The sequence below is a fragment of the Nasonia vitripennis genome, chromosome 4, assembly GCF_009193385.2.
Source record: "Nasonia vitripennis strain AsymCx chromosome 4, Nvit_psr_1.1, whole genome shotgun sequence".
NCBI classification, from domain to species: domain Eukaryota; kingdom Metazoa; phylum Arthropoda; class Insecta; order Hymenoptera; family Pteromalidae; genus Nasonia; species Nasonia vitripennis.
In genome coordinates this window covers 27154399-27181580 of record NC_045760.1, presented here as the reverse complement: position 1 = coordinate 27181580, position 27182 = coordinate 27154399, and the positions used below count along the sequence as shown (strand labels likewise).

The 27182-nt window shown below is 47.4% G+C and overlaps 1 protein-coding gene across 1 annotated transcript; it reads right to left on the bottom strand.

The window, feature by feature from the left end:
- Window positions 1-8766: 8766 nt before the first annotated feature.
- LOC100122949 (transcription factor SOX-1) lies at window positions 8767-25491 on the bottom strand. The gene is made up of 5 exons (XM_008211912.3): window positions 25006-25491; window positions 21406-21683; window positions 14559-14753; window positions 12594-12751; window positions 8767-10852 (listed from the first exon to the last, which is right to left on the bottom strand). Exons 1-5 carry the CDS (start codon window positions 25008-25010, stop codon window positions 10217-10219), a joined length of 1272 nt encoding a protein of 423 aa, XP_008210134.1. The 5' UTR covers window positions 25011-25491; the 3' UTR covers window positions 8767-10216.
- Between the last annotated feature and the right edge of the window lie 1691 nt (window positions 25492-27182).

The following is a 27182-nucleotide window of genomic DNA, read 5'->3' as shown; positions in this document are numbered from 1 at the left end:
AGAGAGAGAGAGAGAGAGAGAGAGAGAGAGAGAGAGAGAGAGAGAGAGAGAGAGCTGAAACGAAAGGGCGAATCAATCGATCGCGGCGAGCATTGAAGCGCGACTCTCGGAATCATTGGTCGGAGGGGAGTTGGTGCATCGTCAGGTATATAAGGCACTTTTGCGCGCGCGAGCGTTGCTTTTTTTTTCTTAACAAATAATCTCGAGGGCGAGGCCCGTGTATCGATGAAAGCTACTATACCGCGCAGAGGGAGAGAAGGAATATAATGAAGAGCCCCGGCTTAGAGACGACGACGACTGAGAAATGGCTGCGCTGATGCTCGAAACTTTTCGGGGACATTATTATATAATACTGGGTAGTATAGACGCGGTGTATTATTAAAAGCTGCGTCTTTCCGAAAGTTTCGAGCGATATTGTGTGATTACCGAGAGAAAGTTAAGCAACGGATTTAATTATGAAAAAGAGAGAGAGAGAGAGAGAGATAGAGAGAGAGAGTGAGAGAGAGAGAGAGAGAGAGAGAGAGAGAGAGAGAGAGAGCCGAGGAAAGAAAAATCTGTCGCACGCGTGTCACCTTCCATGTACCTGATGCGCGTAACGTATCGGCGCATTGTGTCCTCTAGGCGGGACGAATCTTCCGATCGGGCTTATACTTGTATTGTGAAATCGAATTAGCGGATCATTTGAATTTAAGATCTGTCGCGCTCTCATCCCCTTTGGAATCTACAATAATTTATGCGCGCGCGCGTATACGTATCGATAGATATAGGAAATTCGACGGTGTGTATGGCCCATTGTGCCGCGGTGTCTGGAGAAAAGAGGCCGCGAAGGCTCGCGCGCGAATTTTCCAATAACGGACTTTGGACATTGTATTTCTGTGTTTAATATTGCATTTAGTTAAAAAGTTAAGTTTAGTTCATCATTGTTATCAAATTGAAATGTAAAAAAAAAAACAAAGCGAAATTTAGCTAATATTTCCCTTTTTTCTGGCATTTATTACGAATTATATTTGGATTTTTTACGATTGTAAGGTATTTTTCTATAATTTTCAAATTATTTGACAAATTTGAAGTAAATGTTACGTTTTGTGATGATTAAACTACTATTTAGTTAAATTATTAACCACAACTTATGGGATTTTATGCCGAATACTGATTACTGATTCAGATGAAGACATTTAATTCAGCAAAAAATTCAAACAGCATCTTGTCGTTAAATACTTTGTAATACGTATTTATTAAAACGTACACCAATTTCTAACTTCAGAATGCAATGAACCTTTTCAAATTCACAAAACTACATCTAGTCAACCCCTACACACTAATAGATTCACACAACAATTACATCGACAATATAACCAACTCTCGAGTCAGACGACGAAACACAGGAACATAACAATCTACTGAGACTACGTATAGCTGCCGTAGTCACGGTGTGACCGCGCCGAGGATCGATTAGCTCGTCGGTTAATTAATTAGCGGCAGTCTCGCACGCTACGCCGCGTTTTCACGGCCCATAATTGGCCGACGAGGCGACGGCGCGTGTCTCTCTGAGTTTTACAAGATTATTCCCCGAGATATACACCCGCCTTGATTTATACGATCCATACACGCGAAAAAAAAAACACAAGCATATCTCGCAGCAGCGTAAAATTAATTCCGAATCGGAAACAATACCCTACATCTTCGATTCATCGATCTCAAAGCCCCGACGATGATACTTATCGTTCGTAATAACTTTCCATTCGACTACCGATCGCCGCGCGACACGCGTGTAATAAAGACCGAAGTGTATAGTCGGCTTGGAGAAAAAAGAGGTGTATTCGAAATCAGAGCAGAAACAAAATAAGGAGATGGAAAGTTCGGTCCGTTTGTCGGCTCTGCAGAGTGCGCGCGGCCACCTGGGAGTGCGTCGACGCGAACAATCGTAGCGCGAAGTCACGATTGGCCCCAGCCTCCTCCATTATCCAGCCGTATGCGATGGCGAATCGAGCCCAAGCGTGTGTATACGTGTGTGTTTCGAGAGATACTTTTGTGTGTTCGATGCTATCGCGGCCCTCGTGGGCTCGTATCTCATCGCCGGCAAATCGATTAGACACCGGCGAGATCGGTATTACTGAGTAATTAATCGAGCCTTTGTTTTCCCGCTAAATTTTTCGAACGCATAACACTTTGCGTGTTTAGTACGGAATTGTATAATTAAATCGATAGCGCAATACCGATCTAGATAAAAACGAGCCGATCCATTCACAGAGCGCGTTATATTGTGGCGTGAAATAAAAGATCGAGAGAGAGAGAGAGATAGAGAGAGAGAGAGAGAGAGAGAGAGAGCGGCTGCCGGCGACGAGCTCGAATTTGATTAAGGGCTTCTGAAGATGCCGATGGGCCCAGCGGTTGGCCCCGGGAATGAGTGACGCGGCAACACTCATTGTCGATCGTTTAATAACGCGCAGTGGGGGTGTCGTCAGCAGCAGCAGGAGCAGCAGCAGCAGCAGCAGGCCACCGGTGTTTTGTGTTTTTCACCGCTGCAGTCTGAGAGTAATTTTCATTGGACGATCATAGACACGGCAGCGGCGTAATTGATTCGCGTTAAAATCGAACGTATAACGTCGAGAAGATACGAGAAAAAATAAAATCGTCCCCGTACACAACAGTCTTGTATACGGGGAAAACACATCGGCATTGTCGCGGCCCGACAAAAGGGGCCAACAAAGCGCCGCGTGTGAATCAGCAGTAATGCCGGGAATAATGCAAAACCGAGAGCCGCCGCCGCCGCGTATTATATTTTTCGATAGAAGCTTCGCTGCCTGCAGCTAATCCAGCTGTTCCTAAAACACAGAAGAATCTGATCGAGTCGAGTATATAAGTGGCTATTTATTCACACACACATGCGCGTGTGTGAAGCTCTGGCAATCGGTAATCCATTTGCGTGCGTGCGCGATAGCATTGACGCCGTCGAGACGTACATCCGACAGCGTCATCGTGCAGAGAAGACTTGCGCAGGGCCTATACACAACACACACACTGCTCCTTTTACTCGCTCGATTCGATCCGATCGGTCACCCAGGAGGGAGAGAGTATATGCTCGTTTAAATTAAGCGGGTTCTTGCAGTCACGTGCTGGCTGTCCCCTTTCCACTCAACTTCCTTCCATGCATAACGTCGCTCTCGCGCGCAAGAGAGCGATCGATCCCTTTTCTTCAACCCTCTCGATTCTATTATTCGACCCCCTGTCTCTCTCTCTCTCTCTCTCTTTTTTTCTGCGACGTATAGTACAGTATGCATAGTCTGAGACGTTTTACGTTACGGATATAAAATAAAGAGAAACTAATTCCTCTCGCGTTAATTGCGACTTTTGATTAGAGAGAGAGAGGATCATCAGCCTCGTGGTGTTCCCAGAGGAGCTCGTCTTCGAATGAATCACTCGAACGGCGCATTAATTCAGTCTCACATCGTCGCTCCGCTGCAGTGATTTGCGTGAAAGCCTTTTCCGAAGCGAACCAGCTTACACAAGAACTTTGTCTCTACGGCTGTCTTTTTTTTTCGATTTCTATTATTATAACCCTCAACAATACAGTCACACACACACGGCTCTCCCCCCTCAGTCCGGCGCAGGAATGCAGCCGCGCACACAATGCAGCTCTCTCGCGTGTCCGTTGCGGCGCGCATATTAATATGACGACCACGGCGGCGTCCGCAGATATTCGAAACATCCCGGAGTCGCAGAATTCGATTCGCACGTATGCGCGCCGCGGCAGCCTGATGAAATTTTCCCCGCGCGCTGATTGCGGACATACATTTTTCCCGCGCGAGGGGTGCACAGCATATATAGTATAGCTGATTATTTACATGCGCGTCGCTGCTGCTGCCGCTGGTGGATTCGATCGGGTTATAGAAGCTTTTAATCAGGGCTTTGTGACTTTCAGCCGCGAATGTAATTAGCTACTGCCTTGATTATAACAGACACGCGTCGTCATCTCGGTCACCTCATTGCGTCAATGATACGTCGTCGCGGTATAAATCAGAGCGAGCTGCATATGTATACATTCAGCGCGATGATCTCTGTAGTCGGATGGTGCAGCGCGCGAAAAAAAGGGGAGAGCAAAAGTTCTCTGAGGCCGCGAAATAATCTCTCGAAATATCTCGCGCGCGGAGGCGAGAAAGGAATGAGCGGCGGTATACTCTGACTAGGACCACACCGCCGCTCGCGCGGATGAGTTATGAGAGAGAAAGGAATCCCCATATGCAGACTCGCGCCCGAGCGAGCGAGCTTGTGCAGCGGGAGGCCCCGGTCCAGGTGTACCTGCTTGAATGGAACTGCGGCTAATTTACATACCGAAGAGAGAGAGAGAGAGAGAGAGAGAGAGAGAGAGGGACGGATGAATAGGCCTCTGCTGCTTATACGTAAGCTTGGCTCGAGAATTAGTTATTGCAAATGCTCGAGCGAAAATTGTTTATTTATCTCGTTTTCGCGAGGGTATAACGCTTATTGTTGAAAATCAAGAAATCACGCGATTAATCACGCTACTAGGAAGGATCACGCGATTTATCACGCATCATCGATCGCACATCCGGCAACAAGTTTAGGAATTCAGACTCGAGAGACAAGACGTTAACTGGCGCAGTACACACGCTGATGTGTTTGACTTTACTGTTTGCTTAGGCTCCAAAACCAAGAGAGCTCCGGGCTGTTTGTCGCGTACGAAGAGGCAAATTCTTACTTACATCTCCCTAAACGCGAAGTATAATAATTATATTCCAAAATAACCTCGACATCAACGCTCGCTTATGTAAACCTCGAGTGGCTGCTACGCTATATAGTCACAACAATAATCGGTGTATATCAGAAAGCCTGTGCACAAGGCAGAACACAAGCCACTGACGCACGACGACGAGGACGAAGCGCTGGGGAGGAAAAAAATCGAGCGAAAATGAAAAGCGCATGAAATTGCACTCGAGAGCCGCTGAAAGTGAGCCAAGGGTCGCGCGCGAGGCCAATAAAGCACGAGAGAACTCCGAGGGGTCTCGCGTTTATACGTATATATATACACGCGACGCGTATTATGTGAAGGAGAGCTAAGACGCGCGGGCGTAGCAGTGTAGGGAGTTTCGGGAATTTCAGGAGACATTGACTGCCGAGCACCGCGAAGTGGCGCCGCTATTTGTGCTCTCGAGGCGGAACTCTTTTGCCGAAAAACGTAGAGAGAGCGAGGGCTCGGGTATATATATTTCTAAGCGGCAGACGACGAGAGCCTGCTATGCGCACAATTGAGCGAGTATAGCGAGCGTTTTGGCCTAATAAGCTTCTTGTGCGTGTATATATTTTTTTTCTATTTTTGATCCGAGATTTTCCCCGCACGTGTGCGGGGGAGGGAAAAATTCTTCAGATCCGCGATGGGGTGTATTTTGGCTCTACCAACTTGTATAATGAGGAGGCACCTGCGTTATACGTAGTAGAGTCGAATTAATTGCTCGACGAGTGTATACACAGGGTCACGTGCGCGCGTCGCGGCGAATTCGGATTTCCTGCGTGAATGTGCTTTAGAATACGAAGGACACGAGGTCCGATGTGCGTCAAGTGTACATTGTTTGCGCAAGATCGAGACGATATAGTCTACAATGCCGTGAAAAAACAAGTGTAACAAACGTGTCGGCGATAAGACAGCGCAAATAAATTGATTAAATATAACGCGGAGCTGCGTGAGTTCCCACGAAGCGGATGTATAGTAGTAGTGGGCTTTCGTATTATTCGCGAGATCAAAACATCGTTATTCCCGGCCATTCAGACGTAAATTTTTATTATCTCTCCAAACGGCTATCAGCCGCGATCGTGTGTTATCTGTTCAGGCATCCGGACAATGTTGACAATTAAACAATCGGCTTTTGTGCCGAAGAATAAACGCTGGTGTGTAAAACCTCGCGATAAAACGTTTGAGGAAAGTGATTACCGCGGGACTTCCGGTAAAGTGTGATCGACTGGAAGAGAACGAATGTTGGGCACGTGCGTCGTCTAATTAAACGTAGCTTAGACAAACTGGCGGTTTTATTAATGGACATTTGAATGATTGATACGAAGTTATACGAGCGAATAAAATCCGCGCGTGAATTCCATAAATCATCGTAAAACTTGGTGTGTATAACCGAAGCACAATCTGCACCTAATGAATCTCAACGCGGCTAATTCATCAGCGGAACCCTCGCGGATAACAATAAAAGCGAGAATAAGCGAGGGACGACAATACTCGCGAATAGTGCAAAGCCATAAACGCTCTCGGGGCGTGTCGATGCGTCCGCTCGACGTATTATGACGGATGTACTATTAGGGGATCGTTTCATTACTTTCAGCAAAGTGAGACGAGATGCGGCCAGCTTTTATTTTAATTAACGAGAGCGATAATCGCCTTTCCTTAGTATATAACACGCGGATATCCGCAAGCGTAACTCAATTATATGCACGAGACAAGAGCTTTATGTGCTGAATGCGATCCAGTTTGAAACGTCGTTGTCGTCGTCGTCGTCGTCGTCGAGTGACTCAATGAAGCCCGTAATAAAGCGAAAATCTCGGCGGCCCGTCGTTATATTCTCGTCTGTACGTAAGGGTCCGGCAGTGCTGGCCACATGGCTGGCATTCCTCCGTCAGGCTGCTGCCGCGAGGCGTCGATTAAGTCGTCCCGCGCGGGAATGATTTGGATTCCTCCTTCTTGTGTAAGGAGTAATCTTTTTGATATTTATTATAACTGGTGGTAAAAATCGAATTTTACTTTCCCACACACTGGTACTACACGGTAGCGATTTGTTTACGAGCAATTATCGAGCGCCCACACTCCCTCCTTTTTCGTTGTATTATGTATAGGAAACAAAGCGTCACGTGCGTACCCTGTCACGTTTCTTTGGGCTGTATATAGCGGTGACGCTGCACTTTCACGAAAACTCTTCGGTGTGTGTCGCGCGTGGTACAATAACGCTGTCGGGCAGGTATATATACGGGAGTATTGGAATAATGTTTGTGACGCAGGATGATAAGGAAAAGGGGGTAGTGTGTGTGGAGGTGAGAAAATTGTCGCTTGGTGGGGTGGGTAGCTATTCTGAGAAACAAAGAGAAAAATCGAGATTGCGGTGTTGGAAACATTGTCGCGAGAATCTCGATCTTTTTAAATCAAAATTAGAATCTCAAATTTTTGTTTAAAAAAACACTTTACGAGTCTAAATTAGCCCAGTATGGAACTACTTTGCAAACCTGAATATAACTTTAAATTAGGAGGGTGAAAATTGCTCAACCTGGAGAATTTGTTTGCTGTTATATATCTTTTAATGTCCTGCGCGGTATAGAGGTGAAAATCATTGAACTTCCATAACGTCGATCTGCCAAGATTATAAAAATAATTATTAAAGAAATTAATACAAATTTATTCTTTTTAAATTATTAAAAAAAAAGAAGCAATTTTTGACTGGTCCTTTCGTCATCGCTCAAACTATTCGTGTCTCTGATAGGTGAAAATTATAGGTGGCGCATCGGCACTTTTCCGTTTCCCTCGTCACAATACGTGCGCCGAGCCTAGATATAGCGGTGGTGTGCCACCAATACTAAAACCACCTTGTTTTGCCTGCTGGTTCGGCCGCTTATGCTACTTTATCGACATTGTTTACAAACAGTGCAGGACGTTTTGCCCAAGCTTTTTCTATAAATTATAGGAATAGAATAATCTCTACGAGCAGTTTTCTTAAATTTCTTTATTGCGCCGACGTTTCGAAAGAGTATATTTTTCCCTTCAGGGCATCGATAAAATACATGAAAAAACTTCGTTGTCTAATAACGATTACAAGCACAGTTGTCCAGGGTAGAAGACAGATTGTCGCACATTTAAACCGTTTTGCCCGTAATGACTAAGCAAGATCTGTATATAGTTTTACTTATATTCAACTTTTAAACTGCGCTTCCACACACATCAAAAACGCGTTCTCAATACTCTCCCAACAAAACTTCAATTTTTACTACTACAAATAACTTCCTCCTATATATAGGGGAAAGCAAAATGACGCATCTATAAACGAGGATAAAAGAAAAACGTGACAGTCGTTCTTCGATCTACTCCCAGCAAAAACAGCAGAGAGAGTATTAGTCTCCGAAGCAGAAAGAATATATCGAGGAAGATGAAAAGAAGAAACAGAGAATTGTCGATTCCCTCGCACACGAGTCAACAATCGCATTCTTCCCGCGCCTAAACTAGTCTCCCATTGTCCCGCGACGGGAGAGAAAAATCGGGCCCGTATAATACAGCATCTCTCTCTCTCTCCCTCTCTTTCGATTTTATGAATAGATCCCGAAGCAAGGTGCTGACCGAGTGCGCGACGCCTCCGAAAATTCTCTCTCTCTCTCTGTCGCGCAGCTGCTACCGTTTCCTCGGCCTGAAAGGACATCGAAGACGAATCGGAGCCTAGCCAAAAAGGTGAGACTGAGAGAGACCGTGTGTTTCTACGATATACACAATGCATCGCGCGCTTATTATTGCCGGAACACTGCGCTGCTTCTTCCCTCTGCGACACGACTCACAATGGACTTAATCATATCCATCAAGCAGAGGGAGTTTCTCTCTCTCCGGCAGTCATTGTTCTCCGCAACGGAATTTGCCTCGAACGCACGATTTTCGGCTATAAATAACGTGCGCCGGCGAGGGTGTGTACTCGTATCTTTATTTTTTAATTTTGTCGGAAAATTTCCGAGGAATCTGAAAAAAATCTGAAAATGTAACGGGGGAAATGAATAATAAGCTTTTTTTTGAAGGATAATGCTTAGCTTTTATTTGAATCTCCACTTACGGTACAATATTTATAGATTATTTGCTTCGCTCGGACTATGATAATCGAGTAACCGGTAGAACTATTACAATGTTTATCATAACAATAGATATACAAAGGTTACACGTCGTGAATAGGGCAGGGGGGACAAAGTCACGGAGGTGGAGGGGGGGAACAATAGTCGGACGAATTTTTCACCCTCGAGCGGGACAATTTTTGCGTTTTTTTTTTCGCCGCTTCGTCGAGGCGAAAAGAGAAGCGTCGTGTGTCTCCGTCGTTAGATTACGATTACAAACAAATCCACGTATTATAGGCATCGATGTGAATCTTGTCTCGATGATACATATACATGCCATATGGTATACTGCTTGAAACTTTCCGGATAAAAACGCGTCTATGTACAACACAATTACTGCGTGAGCTCGTACAATTCGTTGTTTCGCTTAAACGTTTCCTTCGTTAATGTACAACCTTTTTTTCTTCTCGTTTTTACCTTCGTATATTCTCACGTGTCTTTAATTATAAAACCTGTGTTCGCGTGTGCGTATAATATACGCAGCGGCGCATATCAAATCATAACAAATTCAAAGACTCGCACGATTACGGTACTCTAAAGCTATAGTGCTTCGCTTGGGAAGCAAACGAAGATGCGCGACGACGGTAGTGTATTGATAATTAATAATCTATACGAATAATAATAATAATGATAATAATAATGATATAATAATGTGGTCCACGCGCGAAACTCGCGACATTCTTTCAAGAAAAGAACAGAAAAACTTAACAATCTCTCGATCCTTAGGCATCACTCTAGCCGCGAGAGTAATTCGATTAATCAATAATACGGACAGATTCTCGTAGCTGATTCGACGAGATTATATATACCTACTGCTATTTACAGACATTCTGATAATATGTACAATTCTTCATTATTTATATAATACTCGAGCTCGAGCTTCATCGCGTCGGAAAACAATGAAACGCGGCTCGTCGTTCACGAATAAGATGATTCAGGGACGAAGTATGCTTAAGAGTTATGAATATATCTAAGAACTAAGTGTAGACTAAACAAAAAAAAAAAACATAAAATAAAAGGAAGGCCGAGATTCGTTTGGTTTCAAGAGCAAATAATCAAATGACTCGTCTGCCGAATCTTAGGAACACAACACCGTTAGGGGGAGGTCCGAATTCCGCGAAGACCTCCCCCGCGTAAATCGTAGGGATTTTTTCTTTCTTTTCGTTCTTCAAGCTAAAAGTACACAACGAAGTGAAGACAAGACTCTCTAAATAAATAAGGAGTAAATTTAGCATACATAGGTCGCGATATGAACAATTTTGAATAATAAAATGTACAAAAAATTCAAATAGGAGCTTCACTGCCTGAAATCGCGGCCGAGCACGGCTCAGAGCTAGGCCCGATCGGGTCAGAAGATGACCGTCAGGGGCCTGCGGAACTCGTTGCCCGGGCCGCCGGCGGCGCTCTGGTAGCTGGCGTACTGTCCCATCTGTGGGCCGAGGAGAGCACCGGCTTGGGCTCCTGGGTAGTAGCTGGAGATACTGGCGGCGCCTGGACTCGACGTCGAGGCCGAGGAGCTCGCGCTGGATGAGCCGAGCTCGTTGCTGCGCGAGTTGCTGCCCCCGGCGTCAGCGGAGTTGTTCTTAGCCACGAGGCCGTCCGGTGAATCAGCGGCTGGTGAACGGCTCAGGGAACCACCGCCACCTCCGGGACTCGATTCCTCGTACAGCTTGTTCGGTTCGTAGCTCGAGTGTCTGTTGTAGTCGGCGAGAGCCGAGGACTTTTGCTGCTGCTGCTGTTGTTGCTGCTGCTGCTGGTGTTGCTGTTGCTGTTGCTGCTGCTGGTGGTCCATGTAGAGCTTGGACTGCTCCAAGTAGGCCTTGGCCGAGTCGAGATAGCTGCGGTCCAGGTAGGACTTGGAGCTGGAGTCCAGGTACTTGGTGTCCGGGTACATCGACATGGCTAAGGTCGACGGCGGCATGTACGCCGCCCGGTACTTGTCCGCCTCCATCGAGTACTTCATCGCGTCCATCGAACTCACCACCTGCAACATCGAGTAAAGGAAAACATTTTTTTTTTTTTAATCAAACATCCCATACACGTAGATCCCGGAGTATAAATCGGACGAGCCGCGCAATTATAAATTCAGCCCTAAAAACGAAGAAGAAGTAGTAGCGATGACGCAAAGCGAAGCAGCAGCAGCAACAGCAGCAGCAGCAGCAGGAACGAACGAAAACGTGAGAAATGGCACTAATATAAAAGCCTTTGTGGAGGTGACAATTTACGCTCGGCTCTAAATTTATGCGTAAATTATGCCGGCTCCCGGCGTCCCGCGGCTATATGCGCGTGTGTGTTGCAACGTCGAGCGCACCTGTGTAAAAACGGACCTTTCGCACCTGCGCGCCTGTGTGTGCACAAGCTCTCGACTTCGATATTATATCGAGGGGGTTCACGAAGTGCGTGTCGCAACAATAATTCCGTCGGATTGTTATATTGATATAAATAACCAAGTGATAATACACGAGGAAGTAGCGGCTAGTGCGATAAGGGCGAGCGGACTAACGAGCGCGAGTTCAAATCGCGAGGAGAGCTATCTCTCAGATAGAGCCTCGCTCGGGATTAAGTCAAGGCGCGAGCTTCCGTCTCTCTCTCTCTCTCGGCGAATGGGAGTATTTTCGAATTAATTGCCTCTCGTTATAAATCTCTCTCTTGGCTTCTCCTCTTCTCCTGCATAGCTACTCGCTAATAACTCGACACGCCCCTCGAGCCTCGGAATGGCTACCGGTTGCCGCTAGCAGCTCACAAGTGCTTTTGCGAAATCGGCAATTATCGAATCCTTGCGGATAATTTATTCTACGGACCGCGCCGATATTCTTTTCCCCGGAATTTCTAAGCCGTATACGCGAGCTTATTTATATGCAAAGCGATTCCGCTTAAACAAGCGATTTTACAATTCCTCGGCGAGGCATTAATTAGAGTCGGACTCAAAACGTCCCTAGCTCGAGAGCATATAATGACTTTATACTCGCGAGGACGATAAACCGAATCGTTGTATAAATTCCTGAGAAGTGCACGCGTGTGTGTGTGTATTCCTAATATTCTGCAATTCGCGGTGTTAAAAAAGGAGAGAAGGAGAGAAAAGGGGAAGAAAAGAACGGCTCCTTTGTCGGATCGTTAAGCGGCTTTGTTGGGATGATTTACACGCGCGCCGCAACTCTCTCTCTCTCTTTCTCTCGCACTGTGCAGCGTTTTGCTCTTCTCTTCTTCTTCTTCTTCGCTTCTATATTCCTCCACACACACACAAACACACACACACACATACAGACGTCCAATTGATTATTATTATTATTCCGCTGACCTCGGGATGCTTTGGGCTATTTCGGGCGACTTTCGGGCGTAATAATTTTAATTGCGAGCTATGCCATACGATCGAGGATTCATACGCGCGATCGATTTGCATGCTAATCGAGCCGGCAGCAGTGTTCTCGCCGAAAAATTCTCGATGAATGAAAATATTTGCATAGAGCCGGAGAAGAAGACTATGTCATCTATAGGTGAGTCAACAGCGCGGAAGATAAGGAAGCAGAAGCACTTGATCAAACAGGTAAAACTGGGCTGTACAAAGACCTAAAAAATCCACCTTCGCGGATGTTTGCCTCCCTGGTAACAAAGCCACGTGCCACCGGTACAGTTCTCTTGAGACGATAAACAATATCCGCGTCGGGTTCAACACACCCGAGAGATGGAGCAAAAACTATAGGATATAAAAAAAAGTTTCAGCTCACCTGAGCCGGTGCCGTGAGTCCTGCGGACATAGCCGCAGCCGATTGCTGGGCCGCAGCAGCCGCAGCCGCGGCCATACTCGCGGCTGACAACGAGCCGTAAGCCGCGGCTGGACCGTAGTACGAGCTCATGCTCGCTTGGCCTATTCCTCCTGGCATACCTGGAAAAGGGCAAAAAATACGGAGATTAATTTTTGTTTAAATAAACCATAACGATAACAACGATTTCTGGTATACACAGGGCCGTCGTGAAATTTGCATAATAATAAATGAGCTGAAAGAGGAGCAAAAATAAAGGCGCTACGGGCTGAAAAAGACGCGGCGGCGGCGGCATAGAAACGGGCGCAGACAAAAAGCATCGCGCGCCTGAGTCACTCGAGCAAATCAATCGGCGGCGCGATACAGCCGAGAGAAAGGAATATTGCAGACAGACACGTCGCTCATGGCTCTGCGCGTTTATGGCCCCGGGGCTGCTTGGGATGATTGGCGTTGAGGCTCGCTCACTCTTTCTTTGCGAGCTGAGGTATCGAGAGATTTATGACCGCGAGAGGAGCGAAAAAATTATGTCATCGAGACTTGAGAAAAATAATTAATCCTCCGACACAATGAAGCGTCAAACAATGGGTAAAAGTTCTCCGTTTAATCGCCAAAGCGGGCAATCAGTCGCGAGCCAAAATATTTAACCCGAGAGCAGCAATCGACTGTTCACTTGCGAAGCCGTCAACAATAGTGATATCCGTCCCGTTTCGCGCATCGTCGCTGCAATTAACGGCTCGCATCTGTCGACTGTGTTGTATGCGCGAACAGATGTCCGTTTTTTGCTTCTTTTTTTATTCGTCCTCCGCATTGTTTGACGGTATTGTTTTCGAGAACCGTATCATCCCCTGCAGCGAATTAAGCGATGTTTAGAGGCTACTACTGAGTAATTCTCAAAGTGTTAATTTTTTTCGATGGAATAATAATCGCAGCCGTTATTCCCAATAACGCCGGGAGTAGAGATCGGCGACAATGCGGTGAAAACAATGAGAATGAAAGATAAATCGGGGATGTATATTGAGAAAAAAAGGGGAGTATAGACGCACGTGTACACAAAAGAGAGAGAGAGAGAGAGAGAGAGAGAGAGAACGCGCCCGAGGCTCTCAATTACGCCTCAAGTATGCGCGCTGCACACTTTTTTTTTCATTCCACGTCGTCGTCGCTCCCGAGGACTTTTTCCTGTTAATCTTGATTATCGTCGTTATATCGCGCCGTCGCTTTCTCGAGTGTATTCTCGGGTAATTAGAGCCGCGAGGATTGATTGCCGCTCGATTATAATGGCTCACTCTTTAAGGCAGTTTCGTCAATTAACGCGCCCGAGTCGATCTCTATGTGTATACGTGTGTGTGTGTATATAATTAACGTAAACGTCTTTGCTTTTCTGCAAACTCATTTGTTTTGATCAGTATAGCGTACGCGGCGATGCCATTAAGCTGTCACATACTTACTCGCGGCGTTTAAATCAATCAAATGATTTCGTCGTCCGATGAACAGAAAAAAAAAAATCCGGCTTGATACCAATTACCCGCAAATCAAAACGGGCAAACTTGATGAGAAGAGAGAGTGCATAATTCCTCGTTATTATTATTATTGTAAAGACGGCGAATTGAAAAATATTTACGACGACGCGATAAATCCGAAAAACCGCGCTCGAGAGAGCTATAACCCGATTAAGCTCTTTCAGAGAGGGAGAGACGCATCGGCGCTTGGCACGCGAGCGCATAAACCTGTCGAGTAGCTTATTATTTATCGGATTGTCTTAGCGCTGCGTCTCCCGCGCCAGGGCGTCGAGTAGCTGACGTGGCCGTTATGGATGACTGCGGATGTAGCCCTGGGGGCAGCAGTCGATTATGCAGATTTCGCGAGGGCTGTACACATATACATATAGGTAGTTCAAAGCGAATTTTTATCTCATTGTGCGTTGGTACTTACTGGCTCTGAGGGCGTCCATAGGTACGCTGGGGTAGGGAATGCTGTAGGGGTAGCCCTCCTTGCGGTGCGTCTTTGGCTTTCTTCGCGGCCGGTATTTGTAGTCGGGATGTTCCTTCATGTGCAACGCCCTCAGCCTCTTGGCCTCGTCGATGAAAGGCAGCTTTTCTTCCTCGGACAGAAGCTTCCATTCCGCACCTGCAATCACGAGTGGACGAGAGGACGTTTAGTATGAATCGTATGTTGTAGCCTGTACACTCTTTTTTTTCGTTTATGGACTGTAATTTATAGGTTTGAATTTCGCGGGTGTTTCGATGGATCGTGCCATAAAGTAATCGCGGTTGATAAAAGGGTAGATTTCATACTATGATGATTTCGCAAATCTATCAGGCATATTACAACAGTTATAGCATAAGTGGCCCAAGTAGGCAGTTTCGGAGCACGAATGACCAACAGCTAGTTATGCACTTGGCTGCGCGAATTTAGATGGGGGAAAAAGGATAGCACCTATGCACCACCTATCGTCGCTGACTAGAGACTTGGAGAGTTGCCCAGTGCAAAACTGCCTCCTGACGATTTATCGCGGTGATTTTGATTTTAGAAGGGCATCGACTCTTGTTATTGAATTTTCCAATTTTTAGAGATTGTACATTATACATTACAAAAAAAATCGATGATCAAAACTCGCTATCACCCCACTTCATGTAGTTGAAGTTTGCAACGTTTCTAGCAACGAAAATTTTTTTTTTAGTTGGTCACTTTTTAATAGTGCTTAATGATTATTTTGCTTAAGAAATGGCTAAATGTCAGTTTTGGCGATGATCCCTGATGAGGAACTCGATTTAGAGGGCGCTGCCGAAGTCCGACACCCAAAGCTAGAAATTTCAAACTTTCTTGACTAAGTGCTCGGCTCACACGATTATTATCCCTTTTCTCGGGTGGCTTATTGTTCCTAGAATAATTACGTACAAGTATAGCGTATTTCGTGTAAATCAAAAGTGGGGAACCTTATCTAGAGGGCGCTCAAAGACTTAAAAATCACGGATTTCGAACTTTGTCGACTAAGTTCTCGGCTTACACACCTATTATCCCTTTTTTGCGACGGATTATTGTTACTAGTGTTATAACAAATAATTACAGCAAATTTGGTTATGATCGAAGGTGGGGAACCTTGTTAACTGGGCGCTAGTAAGGGTCAATAAGGAGTCAGAATCGATAATTTTGAAACTTTGTCGACTAAAAAATTCATCCGAAAGCTCGTCGCTCCAATCCTCGACAAAGAAACCAAAACGACCCATTAATCTAATATCAGACCCATTGAATCGAAGACACTCGTCGCACATCCTCTTCCTTTGTCACCATCGCGTACAGCGTCGAACGCTAGAATAAGAAAGAGAAAAAAGGAAACGAAAAAAGAAACAAGGCGTCATAAATGCACCCGAACAAAAATCCCATACACGACGAAGCTGCAGAGCAGCAGCAGCAGCAGAGCAGCACAAAAAGCGGCAGTAGGCGAGACAATACGTCGCACCTAGCAGTCTTCCTCTCGCGCTTGCATTGAAAGTCGGGATGTATAACAAACTGCTACTGCTGCGCCGCTGCTGGCCTGCGCGCATATGCCGATTGTTACGACCAAGAATTAATTACCACTTGTTGTCAAGCGGCTCGAACAAAGCTGGCTCTCGCGCGACGGATATATACCTTCGTACGCGTGTACTCGCTCGCATGTGTGTGTGTGCGAGAGAGTTAGCCCGGGCCGCGAAACTCTCCGCAGTTCTGGAGTCAGCGAGACGGAACGGGGCTTGTGTAATGCGAATTTATTGTTTCGTTCGTTTTTCTCCTTCTTTTTTCGATGGAAAACTGGCAGAAAAGGGACGAAATCTTAATAACGATTTCCAATCAATCCTAGTACAGAGCGCGGAAGCTCCTGCAGCGAAAAGCTCTCTCTCTCTCTCTCTCTCTCTCTCGTGGCTGAAAAGGCGAACGAGTACAGCATAGCCAGTTGCTAAGGCATCGCGCGCACGTGCGCAGAGCAGCGCCGACAATGGAGAACAAAGCTCCGCGACGTCGACAATGGCACAGACGACGACGACGACGACGTCTCCGGAATCAAACTCTCGCTCGAGCTGTTTTATTCGCTGCTTCTCTCTCTCTCTCTCTCTCTCTCTCTCTCTCTCTCTCTCTCTCTCTCTCTCTCCACCCCTTTGGATTTTCTACGGCGCTCGATGAAAGGCGGCGCTGTTTTAATTTGAATTTTCTCAGGAGCGCGAGCGTCTTTTCTGCAGCGCTCGCGCATTTTCATGATAAACATCGCTCAGCCCTAGAATTTCGAGTTTCCGGACCCGCGAGAATCGTCGTGTAAGAGGCGTCGGACACGCGCATCTGGAACGTCGAGGATTGTTCTTTTTGATGCGGAACCGCGGAAGTGTCAGCTATTGTCGCGTTAAGTGATTGTCATCGCGCTGTTGTGTGGCGATGAATAAATTCGAATCTGATCGTTATATATACTTCCTATACAGAAATAATTTCGGCTGTACGTCGAGCTGCTCCTCCTTATAGAGCTACGATTTAACCGTTCGCATTGTTCCGATCCATTGAGTCAATCTACTATGTAAGACACATGTATGTATGATAATACGACACTCTTGAGCCGGGAGTATTTTAGTCTCGTTGTTCAACTGACCGAAACTTCCTCGACGCGTGTATAAACAAAGTTACACACACTTGTATTTTTTCGGTCTTTGTCTCGTCTGCAGGCTTTGTATACGACAGTCTGCAGCGTTTTTGTCTTTTACTCGTTAGAACTCACCTTGCGACTTCGCTTTCTTTTCTCCGTCCGTCTTATTGTTACACTGTCTCTCTCCCCTTCCTCCGTCTGCCCTACTCCTCCCCTGTATATGCGCGCACACACACACACACACCTGCAACCTACATCTATCCTAGAGATAATAGGATTTGCTTAATCGTCACACACACACACACACACACATATAGAAAACACGACGGCGGCGTGGGAGAGTCACAATTACACCGAGCGCGCTCGCGCACATAGTGTCGAAAACAATCAGCGAGAAAAACAGAGCGACATCCCGTCAATGCGTGTAGTAGTAGAGAGAAGAGCGTCGACACAATGGCCGAGCAAAAGTTGGCCTGGACTAGTCGAGATTCACACACACGCGAGAGTGAAACAGAGCCGCGGACAATGCGCGAACGTGCCGCTGGAGTTTAGCGCGACGAGACTATCCCCGAGGAAGCCTGGCCGGGATTTCCAGTTTCCGCGAGGCACAATGCCCAGCTCCAAGATAATGAAGCCACCACCTATGCCTCGTCCCTTTTTTTTTAACCGGACCACATAGCTGTGTGTGTGAGTGCTTTTTTCAGTCATCCCATACGGAAAAGCGTTGTGTAATGATAATCGAGCTATACACACGCACTTGTTCAAACGAACATACGTGAGGCAGCTCTGCTATTATTCTTTGTCACAGGTGACGCGCGTCTGTGTTTAAATGAAATACGGTTTATAGACCGCGAGAGCTCTCCGGTATTATTATTGTCTCTCTCTCTCTCTCCGTGAACGGCCTCATACGCAGTGCGTGTATGCATATTCTAAATTTAAATTTCGAACGCGTGTACACACACACACACACACACAGCTCTTGTTTTCGTTATACAACGTCGAGGATTTCTGAAAAGGATTAACGCGACGACACAATGCCGACGGAGAGAAAGAGCGATTAATGGAATATAATCCTTCGATGACGACAAAACGCACTTTGTTATCGGTTTACATACACATCGAAATATTTCCAAACTCTCACCGCAGCGCAAATCTGCCAGAACACACAACAACAACTACTTTTCGAACGGCTCGCGTTTATCGAGCACTTTTTACCCCCTTTCATTTTTTCCCGCGCGCTAAGCGGAATCCAATTTAACAGCGGCTCTGTGGCGCTTCCCGATGGTTACAGCTTCATTGTGCTCGCAGCTCTCGCGCAGTCCCATTGTTTTCCCGCGTATATTTCGCAGGTGCAGTACACACACAGACTCTGTATACATAATCGTCTGATCAAACCCGGCGCTGTACTACTCGTCGGTGGAAAACGGCGGCTTTCGCGTATAAATAATCAGCGACGAAAAAAAGGAGAACGAGAGGGGGCTCGCGAGCGAACAATGCGGGGCAAAAAAGTCAAGGGAAAACCGGAGGAGCGAGAATATTTGCTTAGAACAATGGGGGCTGGCCGGTCCCTCTCTTCGAGCTTTCCTTCGTCGTCGTCGTCGCGTTATAAGCCACTGCGTCATAATGGCGCGGAAAAGCCCCCTTTTTCCGCAGGACAATGCCGTTTATTTAACATCGTTTAAAAGTACAAAGCCTGTTAATTAATGAACGAGCTTGAAGCGCAGCAGTAGTCCTACGCGATAATAATAGTCAAAGAGTCGCTTCTATCCCTCGCTGTGTGCTCGGTCGGTAAAGGGGCCATTAGCCCCCTTTTTTTCAAAAGTATCGAAAGCGCTCTGCGCAGGTGTAGTCCATGAAGGCGCGCCGATTCTATAATTACCCGACTGGCGGCTGGCCCGAAAAAAACAATCGTCAATGGGAGACAATGAGTCGGTGCGACAATAAGGGAGCCGTCCGCGACTTTTTGATGCCGCGCGCGAGAGCTGACGTTATACTTTCGATAATTGCGCGCGCGCATTTTCAATCAGGATGATTATGTCGCGTGAAGCGCGATGTGTTATCGGTATTAGTCGGCTAAAACGGCCGCGTCGTCCCTAAAGAGAGAGAGGGAGCGCACACGCGCGTTTCTTTGCGCTCGAGAGGCTGGAAAGGCACGCAAGCGAGTCATATCGGCGAAAATACTTCATTAGGATGAAAGCTCTGCTCCCTCCCGATACTTTACTCTCTCTCTCTCTCTTCCTCGCTCCTCTGCAGCTTTATCTCCGCCCACTCGCGCTCTTCACCCCTTTCAATTGCTCTATATCTCTCTCTCTCTCTCTCTCTCTCTCTCTCTCTCTCTCTCTCTCTCTCTCCGCCCGCTTCGTTTCTTCTCTCTTTTTTTTTGTCGCTCGACGCGTGTGTACACTCGCTCCTCCTTTCATACGAGGCTCGCTCTGTGGAAGCATTTCTTTCTTTCCATTTTTCGACGTCTTTGTCGCAGCTTTCTCTCTCCCTCTTGCTGAATATATGCGCGTCTGCGCGAAGCTTCTCTCTCGGCGTTTGTTATCTCCTGCGCTACATAGAGAGGGAGAACTCGGTGCTGGGGACAAACGATCTCGCGCTTCTATATACATATATGTCTATGCTGTACTCTCGCGTGCGTTTTAGCGATTATTATTTTGCTCGAGCTCAGAGTTACTCTACTATTCTAAACCCCGATGTGCGGCCGCCTGAAGAGCTGTCCGATTGAAATAACGCGACGCCGCGGCGGGTCTGTTCGGGGCTGCTTTGAGGGAATAAAAAGGATTATTCCCGGAAAGAGCGCGCGGAGGTGCGCGCGAAAAGGGGGAATATCGCGAGAGAGTACGATCGATGCTTGCGGAGGGCGGAGAAAAGATGGACGCGAGCGGAGGAGGGAGGAATACAGAGAGGGAGAGAGAGACTTATAATGGCGGATATGATGTGCACCTCTCTCTCAGCGCATTTTGCGGGGGAGGAAGAGCGACTGCGTTACACGCGTTAACGTATAATCGTAACGCCTTGCGTAAATTACGACGGACTTGTATTCGCCGAGAGAGAGATAGAGAGAGAGCCAGTATTGTTATATAACTTCTTCTCTCTCTCTCTCTCTCCTCCTCCCTCTTCTCTCTTTCTCCGGGTGCTTTGTGCGAATTAAGACAATGAAAAGCTCGCGCTGGAAAAACAATGCGGGGGAAAAACGCCCGGACAAAGACGCTGGAATTGCGGAGAGCGAGAGAGAGGGCTTAAACAAATACTGCCAGAGAGAGAGAGAGAGAGAGAAACGAGGCTACATTTTTACTCCTCGTCTCGCGGCGGCGACAATGGCACGGCGCCGTGTGCTTGCGTAACGACCCGAGCGTAGGCGGGCATGAAACGAGCGATTTGCGACGAGAGAGCCTCCCGAGAATTTAAATCTCGCCGAGTTATGAGACACTCGCCTGTGTGTCTGTGCATACGCGTAGCATCGAACCGGGCTACGCGCACAACGCGCCGACAAACAGACCTGATTGCTCTCGGATTATGGTAGGGTGTATATGCACTTGACCTCCCCTAGAGTATACACTATATAGCAATAGTCAAACATCCGATCGGCGGGCGTTGATCCGGTGCGTGTGTATTTTTTTTCGTAAATTATTAGCCGAGAGAGCCCAATTACTCCAGGGGCGACAAAGGGATCGTCGCGAGAGATTCTTAAAATCGCACAAGGGCAAAGGAGACACTGAGCTGGGAGAGAATGCTAAGAAGTTGCCGGCTCGGCGCGCTGAGAAAGAGAGACCTCTATGATGATAAGCCGACGCGCGGGGCGACGACTCTTTATGTCGCGCCTTCTCTGAAGAGATGCCAAAGGCGAGTAAGCAAACGCTGCTTTTTCTCTGTAGCGTAACGATCGCGAGTCTCGCAGGACGTTTTCCTTCGCCCCTTTATTTTACTAGTTTGTTTTTTTTTTTAGAGGAATTTAGAGGAATCCCGATGAAATCATACACGAGAGCAGTATTGTAAGGCAAGAGTTCGTAACTTTCGAAGCCGACTGTACAGCGCCCGGAGCTGGAAGAGTCAAAAAGGTCCGCGTACAAAGGAAAAGTGCATAAGAATACTCAAAAGACACACACACACACACACATCGAGCGATTCTTTTGTCAGCTGCACACCCGTATACTATAGTATTATACTAACCAAGCCTCTTGGAGATCTCGCTGTTGTGCATCTTGGGGTTGTCGTGGGCGATCTTTTTGCGCTGCGATCTCGACCAGACCATGAAGGCGTTCATGGGCCTCTTGATGTGATCTGCCTGCATCCGCTTGGCGGCGCTGGCCGAGCCCAGAGGACTGGTCAAGCCCACCGCGCCCACCATCGGGCCGACGGCAGCGCCGCCTGGTGGCGAGGCACCCGACATGCCCTGCATGCCGCGCAACGTCTCCTGGAACGAGCCGTCGCACATGTTGCCGCCGGCTCTGCAATGGGAAATGAAAGATTTAATTCAATGTTAAATTGTGTAACCTAACTTCAAACGTTCTATATGTTTCAGCCGCTAGAGGGCGCGCGAGGGCCGAGCATTTGCAGGAGTTGAAATAGACCCGCTAGAGGGCGCGCGAGGAGTCGTTCGAAACCTACAGCAGTTGAAACAAACGCGAATAACCCGTTACTCTAACGCACGCACACAAGAGATCGATCAAACGGATAGTTTGTCATTGCATCGACGGAACAAAGGAGCAGCAAAAATTAACGAGCCCTACTTAGCGCTCCGCCGGCGCGCGTAAATCCGGCACCGAAATATAAACGCATAAATAACTGTCAACTTATAACCATTACTCGTGCACGTACATGCACACACGTCGCCTTCGATTATGTACGCGCGTATAATACAATCGGAATTTCAGCTCTCGCTCGCGCGCGGCGAGAGAGCAAAGTTAATTAATCCCCGCGCGGCTCGATATTTCCGAGATTAACTCGACGGCGGTACAAACAGAGCCGAGAGAGAGAGAGAGAGAGAGAGAGACACGCGTAAAAGCCCGATGTCAATCTCATTGTGCCCACGCCAAGAGAGAGAGAGAGAGAGAGAGAGAGAGAGAGAGAGAGAGAGAGAGAGAGAGAGAGAGAGAGAGAGAGAGAGAGAGAGAGAGAGAGAGAGCCGAGAGAAGAGGATAAGAAGACGAGGATAGGACGAAGGAGCAGTGTATAGTAGTGGTGGAAGGGGCTCGAATCGAACGTCTCAAACGTCAGTGCCAGAAACGAAATATAAACGCGGGCCGAGTTCTATTCTCGGCGTCATTGTGCCGCGAGGAAAATTCGAACGATATGCCGATATCCGACTCTCTCTCTCTCTTCTTTTAACGCGACAATAGCGCCGATCATCGTAATGACAATGCAGCTGCCTGGAACAATGAGCAGCCGAAGAAAATTTTCGCCTCGACGCATGCAAATGTCGCTTTCAGTGTGTGTAGGAAAAAAATATACCGACGCTTCGCGTAAATATGGATGAAGGTCTTGAAAGCGCTTGAAAAGAGAGCTTTTTATCTTTTCTCGGCTGATGTCTGTCTGTGTGTGTACTTGCACACGTCGTCGCTCGCTTACATAAGGTGTGGACGTTCGCGTTATCGTAAGTAGGATAGATTTTTGGAGTTTAGCTCCCGCTTGCACAGTCGAAATTTCGAGCTGCGGTTGCAATTGCAGCGTTTTTACGAGAGCGCTCCCGAAAAATTAACAAGGCAGCGATCGCGGTCCCCCAGAAAAAGAAAAACAAAAAGCCGCGACGAACCGAGTATACACAAGAGGACGAGAGAAGTGCATTCTCGAGTACATACAGCGCAACGTAATTGCTTACGCGTATTACGGTGATATATATATATATATATATATATATATATATATATATATATATATATATATATATATATATATATATATATATCACCCGCGCTCTTTGATTCGGTAGAGGCAAATGAATCTTATCCTTTTCTCGTATAAAAGCCATTAACCAACTCTCTCTCTCTCTCCTGACATAAGTTTTTCTGGGCTCATTGTCCTTGCCGTCTTCACCCTAAAAATGTCACCCCAGCAGCCGCGTAGACCACTCGAGGGCTCGGAGCCTCTCGAACTAACGCAATTATATGGCGGCGTGCGCGCAGATCTCCTTATGCTCTTTCTCTCTTTCTCTCTCGAGTGATTCGTTAAAATAACCCGGCGGGCTTTGTTCAACCGCAGACCCACTACTCCGTGGCTTTTCGCCTCCGGGCGATTGTCTCGTTTATAATCGTGCGATTCTGGAAAAATCGACTAATTTTTCAAGGCCTTATATCGAGGAGAAAAAAGAAGAAGGGGCCGGAAACCTGCATCGGCGCTCGGGGAATAAATACGCGCTGAATATGTCCTCGTTGCGGCGGCTGTTATACGCGATATATTTCGTATTTCGAAGGGGAGTCGCGACGAGTATAACCGGCCCACCCTCGAGTATCATTCGAGGGGATTAACAGATATACACAAGCGGCGGCGGGAGAGTCTACGCACAGGAGATTCAGTAAAAGATGCTGGAAGTAATGGCTGTTGACAACGAGGGGAGGATTAGGAAGTGCTAATTGAATGTTTAGCTTCGCCCCTTGGATTCCGCTGCGAAGCTTCGATTACCTTTTCTCCCTTAATCGCCGCTAGGTGGCGCGTCGGCGTCGGAAAATTACCCGCAAGCGATGCAGTCCGTTTATAATTGATTTAGCTCAGATTTTCTCCCGCCGGCCGTCTTTTCGAAGAAAAGGGCCGCTGTTTGCTCGCGCTTGGATTGCCCCGCTGCTGCAGCGCGGCGGAGTTTGCCCTCGGCAAACACACGAGGGATCGAATGGGTGTCTCGTAAATTTTTCAATCGAGAGAGGCTCTAGTTTTACGGGCGATTTCAGCCGCGAATTTGTACAGTGTGTGTTATAGCCGTTGATAAGAGGAAAGGATAGACTATACAGTGTGGGAAAAGGGTGAATAGCGCGCTCGTTAAAACTGATAAATCGATGAATTATTACAATTATAATACACAGCGTAATTATATGATGAAATTAAATTGCTCGTTATTTTTCAACTCCATCATTCCTTTTAATTCATCCCAGAGCTGCGAGAGCTTTCTAAATGCTAATCGCCGCATTGAGCTCGATCGGTGAACTCGTCTACGTTCCAGTGCGGCGGTGTAACGCTTATGCGGCTTCTCGATTAAATCCTTATTTATTTCATAGGCTCGTCTCTCGCGCTTGACTACCGTGTCGCGTTTTGCGCAAATCGCCGTATTTATGCGACGTTAATTTTACGCGCTCATAACTAATCCGCGTGGATAAACACTGGCGTTTGATATTTGATTTAATGTGCAGCGAAGACTCCTTTGAATTACGCGTCTATACATTATAAACTTATTAAAGATAATTGGCGACGCGAAACTCGTGCTGCCGTGCATTTTTCACGCTCGCTCGTCACCTGCACCGCACACGTATACGTACGACAAAATTCATCCTCATTCATATTCATATCGGCCGGTTTATTGCGTTTTTATCATTCGCAGCGTTTAAACTGGTTGCTCTCGGCGATACGCAACGGTGTGAGACGCATTTTTCAACTCTACCTCTTTCTCCGCTCATTCAAATGCGAAGCGGCACGCGCGAGTATAGTGCACGGCTCCGTTTGGCGCGTGATGTATTCAAAGCCGAGGTGCGCGGGGACGGATCTCTAAATATTTTAATGACTCCGCGCGCGTGTGTCAACCTGTTGGTATAGAGCTGTACCCGCGAATATTTTATCCTTACTCACCTCATAAAGTGGCCGGCGGCTCGTTGGTGCAAGTCCAGCTCAATTGTGCTGCCGTGATTGAGACTCTCGTCTCGGCGTCTCGTCGAAAGCTGAAACTATCCTCCAAAGTCGCACTCGACGATGTGTAGAACGTTTCTAGGCAGTACTGGTGGTAAGTTCCTTCGTGTCTCACTGAACGACGCACTCAATGTGAAAATAATCAAAACAACGCTCCAATCCTCAGTCCCACTGACTCACACTGAACGCGCATGTCGTACACTATATCTCTGTGTCTGTGTGTGCACGTGGATCGTCGACGAAAAAAAAAAATACAGCACGCGCTAATCGATTTATTGCCCCGCTGTGCGTCGATGTGCAATATAAAATACAGTGGACGGTGCGAAGGCGCTGCGAAAACTGCAGGTACGGATGAAGCCGCTCCGCGCGTCACGGCCGGTAATTCCTGAGTGTGCAGCCCCGAGTGAGCGGATCCTGGTCCCGAGATGCGAGACTGTCTTCCTTCTCTCTCGCACAGCTGTACCCCGCTCTCTTCCCCTCTCGCTCTAACCCCACCACGGCGCTCGAGAAGCGAGCGTTTCTGCTCTATCCCCACTACAGTGCTGACGAGTGGTGGGGATAACCGTGAGCGGCCGACTAATGGCAAAGCGCCAGGGGGAGGGGCTAGACGCGGGAAGCTCGACTGTTGGCGGAGGTTAAGGAGGGGGGCGGCCTGCACTTGCTGGGTGAGAGGCACACACTATGCGCTGCGCTGCGCAACGTGTGCCGTCGGCGGGGGGAGGAATAGGTGAGAGAGAGAGAGAGAGAGAGAGAGAGAGAGAGAGAGAGAGAGAGAGAGAGAGAGAGAGAGAGAGAGAACGAGGTAAAACTGAAGAGAGAGAGAATGCTCTCGGTAAATAAGGGGAAATTTAATTGTAGTTAAGATTGTATTATACGCGCGAAAGAGAGAGAGAGAGAGAGAGAGAGTGGAGGGAAATGAATACGCCGAACGAACAGCGCGAGAGGTAAAAACGAAGCCGAGGTGGTGGAGGATAATGTAATATGTGGAATATCGTAATTACATTATGCTCGGAGCTCTCTCTCTCTCTCTCTCGGGTACGGTGTTCCGGAATGAATCCGTTTTTCCCGCAATTTTACGTAATGTAACACACACGACGACAACGGCATATCGCGAGGAAATAGTTTCCGAGAGCTCTCCGCGTACAAAAAGCTTCGTCGCTCGACGCATGCATAAAACCGGCGTCGCGGAGCCATTACTCGCGCGAAAATAGTAAAAAGCGACGACGGAGCTGGGGAGAGAGAGAGAGTAGAGTACGCAGAGGGAAGAAAGCAGGGCCGAAGAAAGGAACGGAGAGAATACGGAAGAAAGGAGAGAAGGCGAGCTGCGCGCGCTCGCGCACGGCGTAGAAAAGAGCGGAATCCGTAAGAACGCCGCGTAGTCACGAAGAATGGGAGCTAAGAAAGTGACTTCCACTATTGCCCCGGCCCTCTCTCTCTCTCTCTCTCTCTCTCTCTCTCTCTGGGAGGAGAGAGAGCTTGTACATAAAGTCCGCCATTTTTCCTTTTCCATGGCGTGTGCGCCGTCGCCGCGCATTTCTTGCCTCTATATATATACTCCCGCGTAGTGTAGCTCTCGCGCGCATTGTGCCCATTTTCCGGGATTCGCGAAGAGAGGGAGAGATTGGAATTTCAAAAAAAAACTATGTGTTATAAATAATGATCAGGATGACGATGATGATGATACGGGCGTGGATTTGATTTAACCGCGCGAGCGCGTTTGCTCAATGACGATATCGGCCGTCCCGGGGGAGAGAGAGAGAGAGAGAGAGAGAGAGAGAGAGAGAGACTCGTCCCCTATAGGAGGGTGGCTAGGCCGGGGCCGAAAACAAAAACATATTGTCCGGATTTAATTGTGGAGCGGGGGGCATTAGATATTCATACGTAACAAGTTTCTAGCGACGATGACCGACTGACAAGCTTACGTACGTATGTGTGTGTGTGTGTAATGTCGAGGGGGAGAATCGCCGCGTAAAGGAAGCGACGGAGCGAGAGACCGATGTATATAGGCTGTGTGTAAAAAACCGCAGTGTGTGTCCATATATAGTTCGAGTTGAAAATTATCGCTGATACAGAATGTAGTTTGACGCAGTAGTGGACGCATAAAGCCCCGTTTTAATCGA